Source organism: Myxocyprinus asiaticus, chromosome 37, assembly GCF_019703515.2.
Source record: "Myxocyprinus asiaticus isolate MX2 ecotype Aquarium Trade chromosome 37, UBuf_Myxa_2, whole genome shotgun sequence".
Lineage (NCBI taxonomy): Eukaryota > Metazoa > Chordata > Actinopteri > Cypriniformes > Catostomidae > Myxocyprinus > Myxocyprinus asiaticus.
In genome coordinates, this window is record NC_059380.1 from 37,958,657 (window position 1) to 37,981,072 (window position 22,416).

Here is a 22,416-nt window from a genome sequence, read left to right on the forward strand (position 1 = left end):
TAATTTTGTCATTTAAACTGCATCTGAAACTGTAACAGTTAAAGGACGGGCAAGGAGGAGGCGGGAACCGACAGAACAGTCAACGTAACTTTTAATGTCAAATATAAACTTAAAACAACATAAAACATAAGATGAACACACACACAGTGTGGCCGCATGCGTCTCTCTTGAACTGGCATCTCCGGCCCCCCCTTATCTCGCTCTCCCGCTGATCATCTGATTCAACACTGGCCGTGCACCCTCACGGCCCGGCCACGCCCTCCTCGTCACACTCCTCCCCCACCCGATTCAGGCCGGGGCACCAACGGACTGACTTACTCCCCCCCCATCTCTGGAGGGGAGACGCTGCCCTTCCGGACGTTCTGTCAGCCGGTGATCCACCCCGCCTCCTGGGAACCTGGGGGAGAGACAAGGGAGGCGTGGGGAGAGGGAAAGGGCAAGAAACAGAGAGAGAGAGAGAGAGAGAGAAAAACTTGCTCACCGGTCCCCAGACATGTCATCGCCCGGTCCTCAACTGCTCCTCCGCCCTCTGGCGGACGATAGCTCACTCCTCCCCGGCAGACGGCAGCGATCCCTCTGACCCCTCGCGGATGGAACCACTCCTCCCCTTCTCGGTGGATGCAGCGGTTCCTCCGGCTCTCAGCGGCCGGCAGCGACCCCTCTGTCCACATGTAGATGGCCGCAGCTGCTCCTCTGGCAGACAGCAGAGGTGAGGACTCCGCGACAGCGCATCCCTCCTCCTTCCCGGGTTTTCGGCACCACTGTAACCATTAAAGGATGGGCAAGGAGGAGGCGGGAACCGGCAAAACAGTCAACGTAACTTTTAATGTCAAACATATACTTAAAACAACATAAAACATAAGACGAACACACACACAGCGCGGCCACGTGCATCTCTCTCTCTCTCGAACTGGCGTCTCCGGCCCCCCTTATCTCGCTCTCCTGCTGATCATCTGATTCGCGGCCCGGCCACGCCCTCCTCCTCATCACAGAAACATTTACTGATAGCACATTTCGCAAGCTACGTCTGAGACATGGGTTCTGGTCTTGTGGAAATCAGGAAGTACATTTATGCATCAATTCAAACATGAACATATTTCCATCTACTGCTAATGATAGCGTGTTGCACAAGCAACCTCAGAGATATGGGTTCTGGTCCCACGGCAACCATGAAGTACATTTATGCATCAATTCAAACGTGAACATATTTCCATCTACTGCTACTGATAGTGTGTTTCTCGAGCAACCTCAGAGATATGGGTTCTGGTCCCGTGGCAACCAGGAAGTAATCGAGTTCACATAAACAATGGTGAGCGTGATTCAGAGGTTGCATTTTCGCTCTAAAATTACATTTTTACTCCACTGATGGTTAGGTTTAGGGTTGGGGTTTGGGTTAGGTGGTGGAGTTAAAAAAATCATGCAAACATGTTGACTGTATTACATCATTTACAACTAAAAATACATCTTGCTTTTGGCACCACCTTGTGGATATTTCACCCGGAAACTGGAGCTGACACATGCCCATTCGATCAACAACACTTCCAGCTTTGGCCACTGGGATTCCAATTTTGGTAAACACCGATTTTAGCGGCAAAACCTTCGACCTTCTGTCGCCGAATTTAGAGTTTTGCTGTGATTTAGAATAGTTTATTTTTCAACCCATTTGCTTTTGTTTCAGAAATTTAGTAATTAAAACCGCAGGACAAAGAATAAATAAATAAATATATATTTACATTTGATTTCTCTGATACCTTCTGCTTGACCCCTGTCTAAACTCCCCTCTTAATTTTCTCCTAATAATAATCATCATCAGACACAGATAGTGTCTCTCGATTGCCCCTCCTCCTTCACATCCCACCCTCTCTCTCTCTCTCTCTCTCTCTCTCTCTCTCTCTTTCTCTCTCTCTTTTCTGCATCTGACTCACTCAGTCAGAGGTTTATCAGAACAGACAGTCCCTCTGATATCCAGCTGTCCGGCCGCTGATTCATTTCACCACATACCAGCTCTGGGTGCAAACTCAGAAGGGGTGTTGGGGAAATTGAAAGGCGTCCTAAAAGGGCCAACAAGGATTCCATCATCAAAAGTGAGGTACGAAATCTTACATTGTAGAGTATAAAGGGGTTTCATGTTGAAATTCAATGGAATAGTTTATCTGTAGTTTACAGGTTGAGTTTCAGTGCTATCTTGTTTAGAAATGGACACAGTTAAAGGAGTTTTCTACTACTCTTGATGTAAGGGTTTCAGTCATTGTTTTGAGTTAGGCAGCTTCTTTTCTGTGTTGCTTTGGGGGTTTTTCTTGACAATACTTTAATCAAAGACATTGCTGCATACAGTTTGCAGTTTTAAATCTGTAATTTCCTCTGAGAAATTGCTTATTTGCCTCAAGTATTGATGCAAATGAACTGTACATTTAACTCTGTCACTTGTGTACACACTGTAAAAAGTGGTAACCTGCAGTTGTTACCCTAAGGAGCTATTTCTAAATTATCTAGCCCATAGAATTTGCTTTGTTTGCATTACCTAATGTATTCAGGCTGATTTTATGATGTTAAAGGATATTTTTGATTTAAATAAAACCAATTAGTTTAAATGTTATCACATGACGCACTTTTTTAGTGCATTTTAAAATGACTGAATCAATCTGACTACACTAGGTAATACAAATCAAATCAATTTTAATCGTCAGATCAGGTAGAAATAGCTCTTTTGTGCATTTTCAGTTTTTACAGTTTAGGGAGGCATGGGTCACCATACTACTTCCATGGAATCTAGCACAGGAAAGTGGTTCCAATGTAAAATGGCACCATTCTTTATTTATTTACTTACTGCAAATTACATATTTACGTATAACTTAATGTCTAACTGCTTCATGGTTGGTTTGTTTGGAAGCTCTTTCCTATCATGTGTGCCTCATTAACTAATCAGCATATTTTTGTGTTGTAAGCAACTGGCAGATAGGTACTATATGGGACACAAAGTATTTATTGTACACTAAATAATGTCAGTTGGAAACACTTCGAAAATTATGCTTGGTTTTCAAATCATCCAAAAATAAAAGAAAAAAAGTAACAATTGTATTTACAATCCTGAGAATCTGAATTGTATTTGGATATTTTACATAATAAAAGTCAATTAGAAATTTTTAGTATCATGAAAAACATGAAAACTTTTCTCATTATATATTATATTTACTTCTCCGAATTAGATGCATTTAGATGTCTCTAAACTTAAGTTTGTAAGCGTATAGTAATGCAGACACACACAGACAGACACACACATATTGATCTAACAGACAGCAGACACGTGCCAATGTATATTTATCAATACGGCTTAGAAACCAATGGCACATACTGTACAGAGATCATTTTGTCCCTGCTGCATACTAGCTGACAACCCTAAAACTACTGTTACAAAAAAGAAAAGCAAATAATTTCTTGATGAGCCTGTTTTCCAAGATTATTGTTTTGGCTTCAGACATCAAATGAGTGAGGAAATTAACATTTTTGCAGGAAATTTATCAGCGGTTTCCAGCTTGCGAGACAGAAAGAGTGCCGATGCTGATGAGACAACTTTCAAAACACCATTTCTCAGACACTTCAGGTTTCCACAGGTGGAATGAATGTTATGATTATGTAGAACATTATTCATATTTGTAAAATATCATAACATTCATATTTTACCCCTATTGAAAGCAACATACAAAGAGTTAACAGCAAGCAGGGGCGTAGATTCTAGATCCCAATAATCAAAACAATCAAGTACAACCCACCCCAATATTTATACCATGATCAATGGAAACATGTAAATGCTTCACACTGCAACCTCCCAATGCTCAAGCCAAATCTACACCCTTGAAAGCAAGTTACAGCAACTGTATAAAAGAGATGCATTTAATGAATACTAAAGCAGCAATTGGCACAACATGATGTGTAAAACAGTAAATATTCATACTACACCTTAAAATAGCCAAAATGCTTACTAATTTTAACTATGTAAAGTTCTATATAATATTACAACTTCGTTTTCAAGATGATGTAATGCTGTAAAACCTGTGATTTGGTAAACACATTAATGCTGGTATAAATCCCTGATTTTATCACACCAATATCATGTATTATGTTTTCATCTTGTGGCCTTACTTTTGAAACTATTTGTTTTATAAAGGTTATGGACTGGCCCCTTCACCTCCACTGTAAGTGACCATACGGTAACCGTGGTTTTTTGGGCCAATGACATGGCACACTTTCTTTCTTTCCTTTCTTTTTTTTTTTTTTTGTCCAGATCTATAAAGTTATTCAAAAACACATTAAATATTACATAAAAAATGCACTTCACACAAAATAATGACTTAAATTCACCTCTTCAATGATGAACATGTTTTCGATTACTCAGTTCAGAGTCATATTTCTATTTTTTCTGGGGCCTAAAGTAAAAAAAGTCATGTGCTCTAAGCGCTCAGAGGAAAAAATCAATAAAAAAAAATCAATGTCTCATTAAAAGCTGAAATTCTTGAAAAAATTATGTTGACTTGGGTAAAAATAAGTTTTCAAATTTGATTATTTGAAAAACTTTTGTCCACCAAATCAAAGTCAGGTGGTGTAACCAACATATTGGTTGCCATTGACAAACAAACAAACAAACATTTTTAATGACATTTTTATTAGAAGGCACATTTTGTATATGTCATATGGAGTAATCCTGAGAAAACTTGAGAATCTTGACAAAAAAATCATTCTCATTCATTAAAAATTCATTCAAAAATTTATTTTTTTATACCTTGGAAATTATGTTTGAAAAGCTTTTTTTTAAATTAATGATTAAGTTTTGTACACTCGTATTCAAGTTGCAAGGAAAATATTTTAATACTTTCTACCTGACGATAACATCACATGACATTTCATTAATTAAATAAAAAAATGTATTAAAAAATGTTATAACGAGGGACGAGTCTAAATATTTACATGCCACAAATGCTGTCAATTGAGCTTAAAGGTGCACTCAGTAATTATTTCCTCATTTAAAAGTTTTACTCCTTTAAGAAATTATACGTAATTTTGAAACATATGTATAAATGAGATGAGGACTCTAGTCATATCAGTGGCCTTATAAAAGCTGTTTTATTCTACATGGAGAGGGTCCCCTCATGGGAGCTGCCATGTTAGGATCACATGACCAGCCAAATACTACTCGCTTAATCTCAGCAACCGCCCTGTTATTGGACACTTTCAATCATGGATTGAATTAATTATGGCTGATTGTAAATAATTAATTTCTACAATGGCATTGGTAACTGAAAACTATTGCGTTTGAATGATGCTGGATGCACACCACTAGGTGTCACTGTACGTCCAAGACGACATTAACACAAAAATTACTGAGTGCATTACAGAGAAACATTCCATTAAAGGTGCACTCAGTATTTTTTGTTTCTAGTGTTTTGGATTTACACTGACACCTAGTGGTGTGGATGCAGCATCAATTAAGTGCAATAGTTTTCAGTTACCAATGCCATTCTAGAATTTCACTTTTCACAGTCAGGCATGTAAGGAATAATCCATGGCTAGATATGCGTTAAACTATTTTAATGCACGACGTGGAGGTGAAGAAACACCTGACACAATGTGGATTTGAAGTGCATTCAAATTGTTTAATGCACACCTAGCTGTGGATTATCCGCTTATACCATAGTCACCTGCCAGTATTCATTAGTTACAGCTGTCATTGATTTTTACAGTGCAAATTTTGACTGGAAAAATAACAATAACAGTTTTTTCTACAGGTTGTTAGATCTAGAGTTCTGCACATTCTAAATCAGACACAGAGATAAAATAGTGCGATAAACCAAACACTCTTTAACAACTGTGAATTTAAATACTCAATCCTAAAATAATAATAGCCACATAATGTAGAAGGGTTGGCACTCAGAACATGTAATATTTAATTTCTATTCTTTGTCATTTTCACATTAATGAGGAAAAACAGGCGTTGCTGACATGATAGTTTAAGTACTACTATTAAAAGTAGCACATACTGTACATGATGAGGAGAAAATCATCCAAAATGCTCTAATCCTGCAGACTTTGACCTCTGAGACATCCATATGGTTTCCATTAAGGCTGCACGAATGACTGAATTAAGAATAAATTCGCCTTGTGGCCTTGCACGATTACAAAACTGCAAAAGGCTGTGTTATGAAACAGTCTCTATTCATTCACAGCTTCAGTCAGTGATGTGTGATCGCGGGGCGCCCTCTAGTGCACATGTTGAGCAGTGCAGCAATTTTAGATGATGTTTATCATATTACAATTTAAATAGTCTTGCCTCGTCTTGTCAGACACTGAAAGAAGCATTTGATGGGTCTCGATTACCTTCTCTCCCCCTCCGTGCAAAACAACTGAATGTCAACTTAATATAAAATGTTGATTAAAACTGACTGGAACTTCCTGTGCATTAAACGGTTTTAATGCACGCATTCCATCCAATCAGAATTGAGTATTTGAACACACCATGGTATAAAATTAATTTAATCCATGAGTGAAAGTGTCTAGTAACAGGGCGGTTACTGAGATTAAGCAAGTGGTATTTGGCTGGTCATGTGATTCTAACATGGCAGCCCCCATGAGGGGACCCTCTCAATGTAGAATAAAACAACTTTCATAAGGTTACTGATATGACTGGAGTCTTCATCTCATGTGAATGGCCATAATTTTATACTTATGTTTCAAAATTGCAATTAATTTCTTCAGAAGTAAATCTTTTTTAATGAGAAGGTGATTAGATGGTGAATTATTTACTCAAATACTCAAAACACCTCAATTAGTATAAAAACAAATAACCCACACACAAGGAGCAAAAGAATATCGAAACTCACCACTCAGAATAACAACATTTACCACAAAGTACTCAATGTAACCCAATTTATTCCACAGCTCTTAGAATGGGAAAATCAGAGAGCCAAATGGATATCATGGAGAAAACCACTAAACCAAGAAAGCATCGCTGGACCGTCGTGGAGATTGGATTGTCTATTATTGTGCTTCTCATGAGCTGTGCTCTGGTTGGACTCATCGTGCTCTACACTTCAGCTGTGAAAGGTGGAAATCGCATCTGGGTTCCATTGCAAATTTAGGATGATTTAGAATGGCATTAAAGAAAACCTCATAGAAGATTCAAGCATGTTCATGATCTTTAGAAAATATTCAAATAAAGTGTGTTTACAAGCAACATCTTAAACCTATTATGCTTTACTGACAATCTGACAATGTGTTTCATCATGCAAAATGCTTTAAACGGTTTTCTTTTATTAGGGAAAAGTCTTATTAAACTGTTTAAGCAAATACCGATCAGCAAACATAATTTTTGCCATTTACTCTCCAATATCACCTTTAACTGCGTTCTGGCAGTGCGTATGTAAACACGTAATGTGTTGTACTTGCTTTGTCCAGTTTTTAGAATGAGGTGATTTTTTTATAGTTATCATCTTATTTGTTGGCATGTTTACACAATATTAATGTCCACATGGCAGCTCTGTACAACTTATCTTTAACCAGATATTTTAGAAAAAACTTCAACAACAGAACAATATTTTTGTATTTAATATTATTTACTTAATTATTTTATGTTGGCTATTCAATATTGTATGTAATATAATTAATGACATTTAATATAATATTATTACATTTAATTATTATAATGAATCTTTTAAATATGTAAAGTAATCATTTGATCATGTCTCATGAAAGCATATTTAAGTTATTTTAAATGTAAGATTATCCAAAAGCATATTCTGATTCATCTAATGGTCTCTTTTCAAACATATTCTTAACACTAAAATCGGACTTTTGTTTTGTTTCGTTTCAGAGCGTTTTAACAGAAATGATTCTTCAAAAGGTGACGTACTGTATGTTTTCAAGTTGTTCGTGACTATTACAGTTTGGATAGTGTTGACTGATTTTAGCCTTGAGATTTATATTAATGTGTTGTTTGAAAGTCATGGTAAACCCTGTATAATCTCTTCACATTCCAAAGACTGGACTATACAATTATATAGTGCCATATATAGGGCGACATCATATATGTGTAGCTTAAAGTTTCAAATCTTAAAAATAGTTAGATATTCTTGTGCAAGAACTTTCAATAAAATCGTATCTTTATCAAAAGTGTATTGTTAGTTACAATTAAATGCAACCTTGCAATGTTGATGTGAAGCAGAAAGCCCTGGCTATAGATGTCAAACTGCACATGTAGTGGTTTTGAGTGGAATATGTCACATGTTGTCACACTGAGCGAGACTTAAACCTTATATTCATGTTGTTTATCTCACCACAACACCACAGGACTGAAATATCAATCAAAAGCTGACAGCAATGTCTGCACAACCCCAGAGTGTGTGACTGCTGGTAAGACTACATTTGTTCTTTTATATTTTACAATTTCAAAAAGAAAGCCCCAAACCCCTCTATAACCAGCTAACAGACCAGGGCTTGGCGCCAATGGTCTCTACGATCAACTTAAGCTAGCGATGCTTTTGGGAAACGCAGCCCAGGCTGGGAGACCAGCCAACCTGTTTTTTCAATAGGAAAACCTGCACTAACCAGCATTATTCAGCCTGGGCCAGCATGAAAATGAATGCTGGTCTAAGCTGGTCTTTTCAGCAGGGATGTCCCTGTTTTATTTTGGGATACAGCAGCCAGATTGCTCCAGAACATGGATCCCAGCATGGAGCCGTGCCAGAACTTCTATCAGTACGCCTGTGGAGGCTGGATCGAGCGTCACGTCATTCCAGAGACCAGCTCACTCCACAGCGTATTCAATATCTTGAGAGACGAGCTGGAGATAGTGCTCAAAGGTCGGTTACAACAACTTCAAACAACCTTCACAGACTTACAGTGACATTTCTATTTGTATATTTGTTTTAAAAAGTGTATCACATCTTATCTTTTTTTCTTATCTCTCAGGAGTTCTTGAGATGGAAAGTAAGAGTGACAGAGAGGCCTTCAAGAAAGCCAAAACACTCTACAGTTCATGCATGAAAGAGAGTGAGTATACACATGTATACTTGTTTACTTTCCGAAATCGAAGAACGAACGGGTGTGACATCACTTAGAACAAAATCTGGCCAAAACAAAGGTGTTTTTGAGTTTGTTTCGGTGGTTCGTAACAGCTTGCCAGGGTGAACTTTCATGATAACTTTGTACCGGTTGCTAAACACTTTACTGTCATTGGTCCATGTTATCGGTAGGTGTGACCAGGAGCTCTACCTACAAAAGGAATCAAATCTACACAAATACTCTTAAGTACCCATTCACTCTTTTGTTTTATTTGTTGCTTAACTCATGTGCCGTCTGCAGCCAAAAGCCATTCACACATCTGCCCAAAGTAAGATATCATCATTCTTTTGTTGTATTCTACCCATTAACACTCTATTATACACCTGTCTTTGCAGAAAATATGGAACATCAGGATTTGCACAAATTTGTGGAGTTCAGCTTGAGCGCATGCTGTCTATAAAGCAAAAAAAGGGACATACCAAATACTGAAAAATTCAAAAATTCATGTCAATTTTAAGTTCAGCTTTTCACTATAATTGTTATGCTAATAATATATTTTGTTATGATCATTTATTATATTTAATTAGAAAATAATGCAAAATATTAGCATTTTCACTAGTGGTCTCAGACTTTTTATTGTACTGTAATTTACCTGCTATTTGTAGTCAAAACAACCTTTTACCATCTTGTCTCTCTGCTGCCTTCTATAGATTTGATTGAGCAGCGCGACTCGCAGCCCCTTCTCAGACTCATCGACAGTATCGGCGACTGGCCTGTTGCCTCTGATGTCTGGAACAGCACGTCAGGTACTGGAGATAGCAGTGACTGTCACTAATTCTCTCTCACAGAGAATGACAGGATCTCAGGCTTATCTAAATGGGATAACACAATGCTGCAGCCACGCTGTCGCTGCAAGTTGATAAGGACTAGACTGACAGAAAGATCCAGTGGTTACAAAGAGCAATGGCTGCCCTGCTAATCTGTCAAGTGTGGGGGGAGATGTCGAGATGCTGTGTCGAAGAGGGTACGAGGATGATAAGGCGACCCAACGTGATGATTGGCATTACGGCTCATTATAGATTGCTGGTACCTTGAGACAGAGCATAACAATTAAAAGTAATAGATGAAGATTGCAGAATGTTCACTTCCATGATGGACTGTAAATGATGCAGTCGACTCTCAAACTACTTATACAAATGTTGGGACAGTATGGAAAATGCAATTGTACGGGACCTTCGTTGCCATATTTTGGACTTCATAATGTGCCACACATTTTCAACTGGAGACAGGTCAGGACTACAGGGAGGCCAATCTAGCACCAGTACTCTCTGCTTATGCAGCCATGTACTTGTAATCTGGGCAGTATGTTGTTTGGCATTGTCCTGCTGGAAAATGCAGGGATGTCCCTGGAAAAGACGCCGCCTGGATGGCAGTATATGTTGCTCCAAAATGTGTACATATTTTTCTGCATTAGTGGTTCCCTCAAAGATGTGTAAGTTACCCATGCCATGAGCACTGACACACCCCCATTCCATGACAGACACTGGCTTTTAGTCCTGACGCTGATAACAGCTTGGATTGTCCTTTTTCTCTTTGGCATGGACACAACAGCTTGTTTTTTTCTGAAATCTATTTAAAATCTGGACTTGTCGAACCAGAAAACACGATTCCACTGTCCCACTTTCAATCTCAGATGAGACCGAGCCCTGAGAAGTCGGCAGCACTTCTGGACAGTGTTGATGTATGGCTTCTGCTTTGCATAGTAAAGCCTTAACTTGCCTCTGTGGATGCAGTGGCGAATGGTGTTGACTGACAAAAGTTAACCGAAGTATTTCCGAGCCCATGTCATGATATCCATTACAGACGAATGACAGTAATGTTTTAAAGACAGTGACATTTGAGGGATCAGAGATCACGTGCATTCAGAAGTGGTTTTCCAGCAGGACAACGCCAAACCACATACTGCCCGGATTACAAGTGCATGGCTATGTAGGAAGAGAGTGTGGGTGCTAGATTGTCCTGCCTGCAGTCCTGACCTGTCTCCAGTTGAGAATTTGTGGAACATTATGAAGTGCACATAACAGTAACGAAGGCCTGAACAATTGTGCAGCTGAAGATCTGCATAATGGATGAATGGGGGGAAAACTATACAAACTTGTGTCTTCAGTGCCCATATGCTTAAAAAGTGTTATTAGAAGAAAAGGTAATGTTACACAGTGGTAAACCCTTGACTGTCCCAACTTTTTGGAGGATGTTGGAATCATCTAAATTTAAACAAGGTAAAACACAAGGTAAAACATCAAATAATGTGTTGTTGTGGTGCATTCAATATAGCACAAAGTGAATAGAATTACCAAATCACTCCTTTGTTTTTATTAGCATTTTCCATACTGTCCCAACCTTTCAGAATTGGGGTTGTATATTTGCATAAATCTGAATATTTTGCAATAAAATAAAATATTGTTTCTTATAATCAACATCTTAAAATCAATAGTTTTAAAATATTTCCTTCAGTTTTAAATACGTTGTGGGGGTTTGCTGTGTTTCACCACTTTAATACGAGACAATATTTTAATTTCGGTCAAAATATGTGACATCCTGGCTAATATGATATTTGGCACCCTTATCCCATATTATGAAAGACCAGCTAAGACCAGCAATACAGCTTAGGCTGGTTTTAGATATTTTTTTCAGCAGGGTAATTCAATACTGAATGGTATAGATAAAAAATAGGTCAGTTAAATTAAAAATGTATTATTTTACCCAATTTTTGTGTGTCCTTTGTACTTTTATGCTTATTAGAGTATCGTGACATTTGCTTAGCAGCTTGCTAATGCCAGACTTCAATACAGAAATATTGGTGTTGAAAATATTTCTGTATTTTCTGCATTGTAATTTAATACTGAAAGGTATCGATAAAATGAGAAAACAATCGACTATTTTAAATATTATTTTATTGTGTGCTGTTTATTTTTATGCTTACTGGTATTAGAGTATTGTGACGTTAGCATTTTTTGTGCAATTCATGTAAGGACTGTTATTTTTATGACTTATAAAATATCTGCCTATGTCTATGTAGAGAGGTCCATATAGGTCACTTATGAGGTTCCATTTCACATAGGAAACTGCCTAAGGCCCTATTCACACCAAACATGTTTTTGTGTCCGTGTGCACTCTTTTTCCATTGTTTATTTTTTCAGCAAGGTAATTCAAATTCAATATTGAAAGGCATCGATAAGAAAATATGTCAATTACATTTAAAAATGACAATTTTACCCAATATTTGTGTGTGCTGTGTATTTTTATGCTTACCCGTATTAAAGTATTGTGACGTTAGCTTAGCAACATGTTAACGGCAAACTTCATAGATATCAATTGTTAGTCTAGTTTCTTGTGCAATTCATGTTAGGAAGGCTATTTTCATGACACATGTAGTTGCTGCCGAAGGGACCGTTTACACCTGCAAACATGCACTAGACCGTTTTTGACCGCTGTGCTGCATCCAGTTGTTTTTTCAGTGTCTTGCACATGAGAGCCATGTATTTTTAGACACTGTATCACAAGCGCGTCTCAAGACACCTGTGTTCTGTTATATGCATTGCGCTGCGTCTAGCTTTTTTGCAGCTCTAAAAGACGCCTGGTCTAAACGGCCCCTCAGAAGGCAGCTGCCTATGTAGACAGTAAACAACAAGGCAGCTCACTAGGTCTTGGACAGAACAAATGACTCAGACACACCACTTTGGCCCTTGCTGACGGATTTATTATGTTTTAAAAAATAAAAGGACTGCGATTTTCTGTGACAATGTCTGCGATTTGAAACATTTATTGTTGCATAATGTATATACTGTTTCAAATACTATTTAATAATGAAAATTGGCAGTATACAGTGTATGTTGCTCAGTTTGTAGTAAATAGTATGCCAGTGTTCCATTCCGATCACAGCCCATGATTTTGCTGTTTGCTATTGCTAGTCAGAAATAGCTTGTTGGATTTCATTGGGTCTTTAATATAAATGTCTGTTGAAACTCATGAATGCACATGTTCTCACAGAGGAAGCATGGAGCCTGGAGGACAAGCTGGCCATTCTGAATTCCCAGTACAATAAGAAGGCAGTGCTCGAGATGTTTGTGTGGCCAGATGATCGCGACTCCAGCCGCTACATTATCCATGTAAAGATGCAAAATACGCTGCCAAAATTACTCTTATATGTCACTAACATGGCACTATTTTGGGCATGTGCTATGATCATACTGTAGTTTTTAGGCATGTACCATGGGACCATGTTACTTTGATATATACCATAATACTGATCAAAGTCACCAGTACCACCAAGGAATATATTTGTGCCAACATTTTGTACTCTATGGTACTTCCAAGAATACTATTGTACATATATATATGTAATGCATATACTGTTTCACATACTATTTAATAATGAAAGTTGGCAGTATGCAGTGTATGCTCAGTTTGTAGTAAATAGTATGCCATTATATATATATATATATATATATATATATATATATATATATAAATACACTGGCAGCCAAAAGTTTGGAATAATGTACATATTTTGCTGTTTTGGAAGGAAATTGGTACTTTAATTCACCAAAGTGGCATTCAACTGATCACAAAGTATAGTCAGGACATTACTGATGTAAAAAACAGCACCATCACTATTTGAAAAAAGTCATTTTTGATCAAATCGAGACAGGTCCCATTTCCAGCAGCCAACACTCCAACACCTTATCCTTGAATAATCATGCTAAATTGCTAATTTGGTTCTAGAAAATCACTTGTCATTATATCAAACACTGCTGAAAGCTATTTGGTTCATTAAATGAAGCTTAACATTGTCTTTGTGTTTGTTTTTGTGTATGCAATAGGCTGGCATGTCTTGAGGTCAATATTATGTCAAAAATGGTAAAAAAAAAAAAAAAGAAACAGCTTTTTCTAGAAACTTGTCAGTCAATCATTGTTTTGAGGAATGAAGGCTATACAATGCTTGAAATTGCCAAAAAAACTGAAGATTTCATACAAAGGTGTACACTACAGTCTTCAAAGACAAAGGACAACTGGCTCTAACAAGGACAGAAAGAGATGTGGAAGGCCAGATGTACAACTAAACAAGAGGATAAGTACATCAGAGTCTCTAGTTTGAGAAATAGACGCCTCACATGTCCTCAGCTGACAGCTTCATTGAATTCTACCCGCTCAACACCAGTTTCATGTACAACAGTAAAGAGAAGACTCAGGGGTGCAGGCCTTATGGGAAGAATTGCAAAGAAAAAGCCACTTTTGAAACAGAAAAACAAAAAGAAAAGGTTAGAGTGGGCAAAGAAACACAGACATTGGACAACAGATAATTGGAAAAGAGTGTTCTGGATCTTAACCCCATTGAGATTTTGTGGGATCAACTAGACTGTAAGATGCGTGAGAAGTGCCCGACAAGACAGTCACATCTATGGCAAGTGCTACAGGAAGCGTGGGGTGAAATGTCACCTGAGTATCTGGACAAACTGACAGCTAGAATGCCAAGGATCTGCAAAGCGGTCATTGCTGCACGTGGAGGATTTATTGATGAGAACTCTTTGAAGAAGTTTAAGAAGTTCTAAAAAAAAAATTCAAATTGTAATAGTAATTTTTCACGTTATTAATGTCCTGACTATACACTGTGATCAGTTGAATGCCACTTTGGTGAATAAAAGTACCAATTTCTTTCTATAAGAGCAAAATCTGTACATTATTCCAAACCTTTGGCTGCCAGTGTATATATATATATATATATATAAAACAAAGTAGTTTCACATGTACAAAAAGTACCTTGTTTATATATATATATATATATATATATATATATATATATATATATATATATACATTTAAAAAACAAGGTACTTTTTGTATGTGTAAAACTACTTTGTTTTTTGTTTTTTGGACACATTCAGTGGTACTACCCTGACTTTTTTTAAACATACACTATGGTAATACCATGTTTTTGGATATGTACCATTATTCTGCCATGTTTGTTTGGACATACTATGGTACAGTACAATGATGGTATCAGATGGTATCATCGTATCCTTTGAAATGCCTTTGGAGTACCATGTTATTACCATTTGTTACTATCTCTGTACCACCACAGTATGTTTTGTAAGGGTTGGCTGTTTGTTTTAGCATTAGTTTAGTGCTAAATCAGCTGTGACTAATTGCTATTTATTTTACATCATAAAACCTGATTAAAATGCCATTTGGAACTCGAGCTAATAAAACATAAAGCCAGTAAATTTATGATGGTTTAATTATGAACGGAGGACTCTTGGGTGATCTCATGCATATTGTACCAAACAAAGCGCTAAAGAACAGCAATCCAATCAGCTGCAAAGTCATAACGAATGATCTAGTCATCTTCTGTTTTCACAGGTTGACCAGCCAGCACTAGGCATGCCTTCGAGAGATTATTACCTCAGTGATGGAAACTATAAGAAGGTACTGTATCTTTTTGTGACAGACATTCTCTCTCTGTGTGCTTATTATAATTATAAAAATCAATGACCCCCCCTTTGTGTCTTTGTGGGCAGGTGCGCGAGGCCTACCTGGAGTTCATGGTTTCCGTGGCGAGGATTGCGCGAGAAGACCGGAACTTGACCCAAGATGAAGAGCGCGTGTGGGAGGAGATGACTCAGGTTTTGGAGTTGGAGACAGATCTTGCTAACGTGAGTTTAATATGAGACATTTGTAATGTGAGTAAAACTTGACAACTGAAAAATATCAATCATCACCTGGGGAGTTTGCAGCTGATTCTGGCCAATGGATTCACAGGCTACCTCACCTGCAGAAGAACGCAATGACATCACTGTGCTGTACAATAAAATGACACTGACAGAGGTGCAGCAAACATTCAACCTCAATGTAAGTGCAGAAAAGCAAACTTTGGTCAAGCTTTCCAGTAGGGGGGAAATAAAGTTTTGCAGCTAATGGGGTATTTATTTATAATAATAGATTGGTGCTTCTTCAACTTTGAGCACTTTTAGCTCTGTGGACTTCTAGAAAGTAATGTCTTAATATAATATTTTTACACTCTCAATAAATCTTTTAAATTAGTCTACTAACAATGTCCAACCATGTTGAAAAGTCATGAAAATTCATGAAAATTCCCACGACAGTGTCATTTCCAATACATCTCAAATTTGTATTGTGGGTCGTGTTGAGTCGTGGAAATGACGCTGATGGATATGGCATTTTTAACGTTTTTGGAATAAAATGGCTTTGACACCTTTGTCTTGCTAAAGGTTATTTCATAGTAAGCATTTTATGTATCCAAAATACACACAATTAAATCATATCTTCACACTTTTTGCATTAACTGGCAAAAAAATCAATAAAATAAAATTAAGATTTTATTGACGGCCAATAAAAAAGATAAAAAAATTAAAAAATACTTTTATTGAGGGCAAATAAAAATCTTCTCCTCACAAATGATATTTACATTGCTTTTTCTCTGTTTTCTTCAAACATCATTTGTCACATATTTCATCTCAAGCATGCTCTTCACTGACACAAGGTTTGGTGTCGGACAGTCATAATTCTTTTTTTTTTTTTAAATGATAGAAATAATTTTCTCACAATAAATATTGAAATAGTTTTGTTTATTCCACTCTTTGTTTTAAACATGGAATGATTTGTGTTTTTATAATGGATAAAACAGTCAGATCTACACATGAAACGCAGTTAAACAGTTCCAGAAAAAAAGAGAGCTTTTAATTGAAATATTTTTTTAATGAAGTAATCACACATTTTCCTGTAATTAATCGCAATTAATCATGGTACATTAAAACATTAAACCATAAATATATTTACTTTATACTTTGTCTCAAAGTAATGCAATGAATAAGCATGCAATGCTCCACACAATCAGTTTCTGTGCTAGAATGTGCTGTCGAGTTGAGTATGTACCTCCTGGAAAATGTATATGTGGCCATTTTAGCCACAGAAAGTGGGAAAAAACATTTGTGAAGTTTCAGGAAGTGAAAAAAACTGCATCAATTGCGATTGTTTTTGTAAAATTTTCCAGCCCTCAAAAAATGTTATGTGACCTTCATATAACAAAGCAAAAAGTTGAGATATGTTAGTTTCAATAAAAATCAACCCCTGGGACATGAAAGTGGCTGAAGTTGAAGAAACACCAACATATGTGTCTGCCGAATTTGGGCCAAGCTTTTGCCAAGTAGGACGTATTCCTGAATCAATCTTCTAACTCTAACCATTAACTATCCCTAAAATCTGATTGGTTGATTGGAACGTTGGTCTAGGACCAACAAGGGTATTGATCCATCAACATTATACTACATGTGAAAATCAAAGTCATTGACAGTTGATATAAAAGTTGTTTGTTTTTTCTCTAAATCAAAAAGACATGCTTATCTCGTACCTTTTCTTGAAATTCCAGGGCTTTAATTGGACACGCTACATACATGGAATCATGTCAAGCGTTTTGATTACGGTGCAACCAGAAGAACCCATCGTTGTGTACTGCTCACCGTATCTCGAGAAGCTCAGTGATGTTCTCTTTAAACACAGTCACAGGTGCAGATATTTCTTGTTTTTAATGCATGAACTGTAAAATGCAAGTTGGTTTTAGATTCATTTAGATTTTTAACTAAAAAAAGGAAACTTGCATTGTTTAGAGGTTGAGTTCATATTGAGATCTCTGACTTTTGATTGTAGACTTTGCTATCTGGGCAAATCTGAGCACAGTTTAGAGACATTGTTTGGATCTCTTCTAAAACTCTAGAGGAGTCTTTTTCTCAAAACCCTAACAAAAGTCATGAGACTTGAGCAAAGTTCTCCATTTCCTCTCCATTTAATGTCATTGTTTTGTAGGCGAAACAATTGCAATATTAAAAAGAGCTCATTTGTGATCTCATTTTTGTTATTGTTGCTAACAGCACATTGTAACTATGCTACTGCTGGTGCTGACAATGATGAAGATGATGATGATGGAATGAAGAACCCAAGTGCAAATTTATTAATAAATGTGAAAACCAAAAACCCTAACTATAAACGTGAAACATAAACATAAACATGAACTTGACTATAATCTTGACTTGACGTAAAATTGACATAGCATAAACTTGACTTGACTTGACACGACACGACACGACACGACACGACACGACACGACACGACACGACGTTACCAAACATCTACAATACTTGACAAAGGACAATGGAAAACATGAGGGCTTAAATACATAGACATGGGAGAACATAACCAATGAACAAACAGAACTCTAAACAAGATAATCAAACAATGAACCAATGAAAACAAGACACATGAACATGGAGGGAAAACAGGACATCACATGACTAGGGAACACATGACATGAAACAGGAACTAAACTTTTCAAAATAAAAGACATGAAATACATGAACACACACACATTAAATATTACACACATAGACTTGACTGAAAACCACAGTGTTATGTTACAATACAATATAGTCAGTGCTGGGTAGTGTAAGACTACATGTAATCTGAATCATGTAATCAGATTACAAAATTATTAAATTACATTTTTTATGTGCATAATCAGATTAGTTACTTTTTATGGATTTATCAGTCTTGACTTTCAAAGAATCGCCGCAGGGGGTTGATTTAATCAAAACATTCAGTGAGTAATCCAAATGTAATCAGATTAGATTACCTATAAAATATTACATCACTAATTACAATTGTAGTTGTGTAATTTGTAATCAGTAGCAGATTACATTTCAGAAGTAATCTACCCAACACTGAAGTACAAATACCCAACAAGTACAATGTAATACTCCACTACAAACCCATATTGTTCATGCAAATGTATTTTTATTCAGTCAGTGAATAAACAAACATATCCAGTGTAAAGCGGCAGTACTTAGTAAGCAAACTTCCATCACATTAAATATAAATAATCTCCAATCATGTGATCTCCACAGGACTCTGCAGAACTATCTGTCCTGGATGCTCATCATGGAGCGGGTGAGCAGTCTGAGCCGTCGCTTCAAAGATGTGAGAGCGCACTACAGAAAGGTCAGTCGCACTGAACAAAGACAAACAGGGGAGAGCTCACATGGCATTTAATTTTGCCTGATTTTAATGCCTTTAAAACTGTATTCAGAGTCTGTAGATATAGACTTAGAGGATCAGCTGGGGCCGAATTTAATTAAATAAATAAATAGTCTGAACATGCTGCCCGCTGTGCTGTGCTTGTATACACAGTTGTTTTGTCTGCAGTATGTAGTGCTTTTTTAAAGGTGCACTCAGTAAGTTTTTGCTTAAAAAAGATTAACACATAAAGACATGACTTGCATTTTTTAGAAATATGTTGAAAACGATGTACACTCACATGAGATGAAGACTCCAGTCATATCTGTAACCCAATAAAAGCTGTTTAATTTTACATTGAGTGGGTCGCCCCCTCATGGGCGCTGCCATGTTGACAGCACATGACACTGTGTCGTGCAACAGACTGAGTTACTGCCACTAATAATGACAATAATAATAACATGTTTACTTTATATAGTGCTTTCAGCCAATGCACAAACATAAACGTACATGTAAACAAAGCAAGCAAACCAAACAATAAAACAACCAACACAATATACTTACTACAAACAACAATGGTGCCTGAGTCAACAGTATAGCCCAGAGTGATGGTATCAGCAGGAGTGTGATCCACCAGACAGTCCGAACAGAATAAGTGCAAATGAAAAGATAAAATGTCCAAACAAGAGGGAGTCATAAAACAAACCGCTACATCAGGTCTCACTATGCAGCAAATCATGGAAAAATGGCGCAACATCAAACGGCAAGCATGAGCACAAGACGGTGTCCAGCCGGGAGAGAGCTGGCGAGCCATGGCTGCACGGTCACAGTCCAGAGCGCAACAACGTGCGTAAATTCGTCCATAATAGGGATGTGTGTAGTATAAGACGGAGAACAACAGACTAAAAGTAACAAAACAGTGAATAAACAAACATATCCAGTGTAAAGCGGCAGTACTTAGTAAGCAAACTTCCAGTATCCAGGACGATGGGTGTCAGTATAGAGTCCAAAACTGTCAAGATCCTATCACTTTGTCAGCCATGTTTATTGCTGTGACAGGATCTTGACACCCATGTTCTGTGTTTGTGTTTTCATGTTGAGCATGGTGTCTGGGTCCTGACTCTTCAGCCTAGTCAGTTTCTGTTCTGAATCGGGATCCGTACACTCGTGCTCCATGTCTCGTCTTTGTGAGCGCATGGCTTCGGGTTCGGTTCGGTTCTCTTGCCATGTGCTCTTCTATCAGTCTTGCGTGTTGTGTGAGTGCACATGGCTGTTTTGATTCCTCATCACCATGTGCACTCGTGTCTGTTTGGTCTTGTATGTTAGCACATGGCTTTGTGTTTGTCTTGCCATGTGCTTCCCCGACTCCGCCTCCTTGTTCCCTCATCACTCTCCCTCCTTTAGTCCTTGTTATTTTAATTAGTTTCACCTGCTCCTCATGTACTGTGCCATCTTCCCTCATGTCTCTGTCAGATTGTTTTGTGAATTTGTCTGTCTGTGAGTTGCCATGTTTTGTTCCTTTTCTCCAGTCAGTTCTGTCTGGGTTTTGTTTTAGTTTGTTGGTTTTCTCTCCCTCGTGAGAGATTTTTGTTTGTATTTTGTTCTTTTTAATAAAAGCCTTCTGTGTTTGGGTCCTTCCTCAAAATCCCTGACACCAAACCACAAGTAGCCTACTACTGGGATTGATGGGAGTGCCTTTAAATCACACTGGGCCATCTCGCGATTCTGATTTTATTTCGATTAATCGTTCACCGCTAGGATCAGCTGCATACTATTTCTGTCAATTAGACTGTATTCATGTGTAACCATTTCATCCTAAAGTAAGGTTGATAGTTCTATCAAATGGCATTTCTAATTTATGGTGATGCATGGAAGCCCAACCCCACCTCGGAATAAAAAAATAAAAAGATATTTGACTTTTTATCTCACAACTCTGAGAAATAAACTTGCAATTCCAAGATTTGACTGTCTCGCAGTCTAAATTTGGACTCTCAGAATTGCGAGTTTATATCCAGTGTTGGGTAAGTTACTTTAAAAAAGTAATTAATTACTAACTACTAGTTACATCTACAGTGTAATTAGATTACTTTACTAATTACTCTGTCTGAAAAGTAATTGCATTACTTATTACTATTTACTTTCTAAAACCCTTATCAACCTCGACCAGATGAAAAATACAAGGATAGACATGAAACTGTTCTTTTAATTCTTTCAAATAAATCATATAAAATCAAATAAATTATTCATGAACTTGCCAAAGAATTTAAGGGGGCTGTGTTAGATTAGAAAACATATATTTTAACATTAGATGTTAAATTTCGATTTTAAATTCACTATTGTTTTATATAGAATTAATCTAGAGTCTATACAGCATTTAACGCAATTACGTCAGAAGTAACAGTAATTAAATTACTGAAAAATTAAGAGTAATCCCTTACTTTACTTTTTTCAGTGAAAAAATTATTTAATTACAGTAATTAATTACTTAGTAATGCATTACACCCAATACTGCTGACATCTAGCAATTGTGAGATATAAAGTCAGAATTACTTTTTTTTTCTTCTGTGGTGGGATAAAGGCACAAAAAAAATCTTTCACGCAACTTTGTCTTAAATGGGGTGAATCGAAGAAAAAGGGGCCTTTAAGACCAAAAGCATACTTGCTCTTAAAAAGTTTGATGCAGCACAACAAATTACAATAGAACGCAGATGACGTGAGATTCCTTTTTTAATAGTTCAAGTTCTTTTTAACCTGCATTTTTTTTTTTACACTGAAAAACAGCGAGATGTGGCACAATGGTCAAAGATGTTCAATTAAAAAAACAGTGCGGATATCTTTGAACTTTGCTATATAGTAAACCATAATTCTACCAATATTTATTTGTGCTATAACACTTTAACACTATTAAATAGTTTGTGCATTCATTCACTAACAGAAAAAGAACCAAAATCTATCATGTTACCGTGTTTTTTTTTTTTTTTTTTTTTGGACATGGTACCACAGTAATAAGTATAAGATTTCTTAAAAAAATTATGTGTCGTACACAGGCCAAATTTTCAAGACCTACACCTTACATTGTTGGTGAAAACACTGCTGTGTGTGTTCTCTCAGGCTTTGCATGGCACTACAGTAGAGGAGGCGAGGTGGAGAGATTGTGTACGTTACGTTCAGGGCAACATGGAAAACGCAGTCGGGGCTTTGTATGTACGGGAAACCTTTTCTGGAAACAGCAAACGCATGGTGAGACCAAAAACACCAATCCAGCCTTCATAACACCAGCAT

General features: G+C 37.1%; 1 protein-coding gene across 1 annotated transcript in view; it reads left to right on the plus strand.

Annotated features, from left to right (window-relative positions):
- The first annotated feature begins 1,968 nt into the window (after positions 1–1,968).
- LOC127427867 (membrane metallo-endopeptidase-like 1) overlaps positions 1,969–22,416 on the plus strand; it is a 32,034-nt gene continuing 11,586 nt past the window's right edge. Inside the window, exons 1-14 of the mRNA XM_051675739.1 lie at positions 1,969–2,089; positions 6,931–7,095; positions 7,862–7,891; positions 8,338–8,400; positions 8,688–8,849; positions 8,959–9,039; positions 9,762–9,857; positions 13,102–13,220; positions 15,472–15,537; positions 15,630–15,764; positions 15,871–15,960; positions 17,498–17,634; positions 19,026–19,119; positions 22,246–22,374. Coding sequence (XP_051531699.1) covers positions 6,939–7,095; positions 7,862–7,891; positions 8,338–8,400; positions 8,688–8,849; positions 8,959–9,039; positions 9,762–9,857; positions 13,102–13,220; positions 15,472–15,537; positions 15,630–15,764; positions 15,871–15,960; positions 17,498–17,634; positions 19,026–19,119; positions 22,246–22,374 — 1,359 coding nt within the window. The 5' untranslated portion in view covers positions 1,969–2,089; positions 6,931–6,938. The remainder of the gene's footprint in view (positions 2,090–6,930; positions 7,096–7,861; positions 7,892–8,337; positions 8,401–8,687; positions 8,850–8,958; positions 9,040–9,761; positions 9,858–13,101; positions 13,221–15,471; positions 15,538–15,629; positions 15,765–15,870; positions 15,961–17,497; positions 17,635–19,025; positions 19,120–22,245; positions 22,375–22,416) is intronic.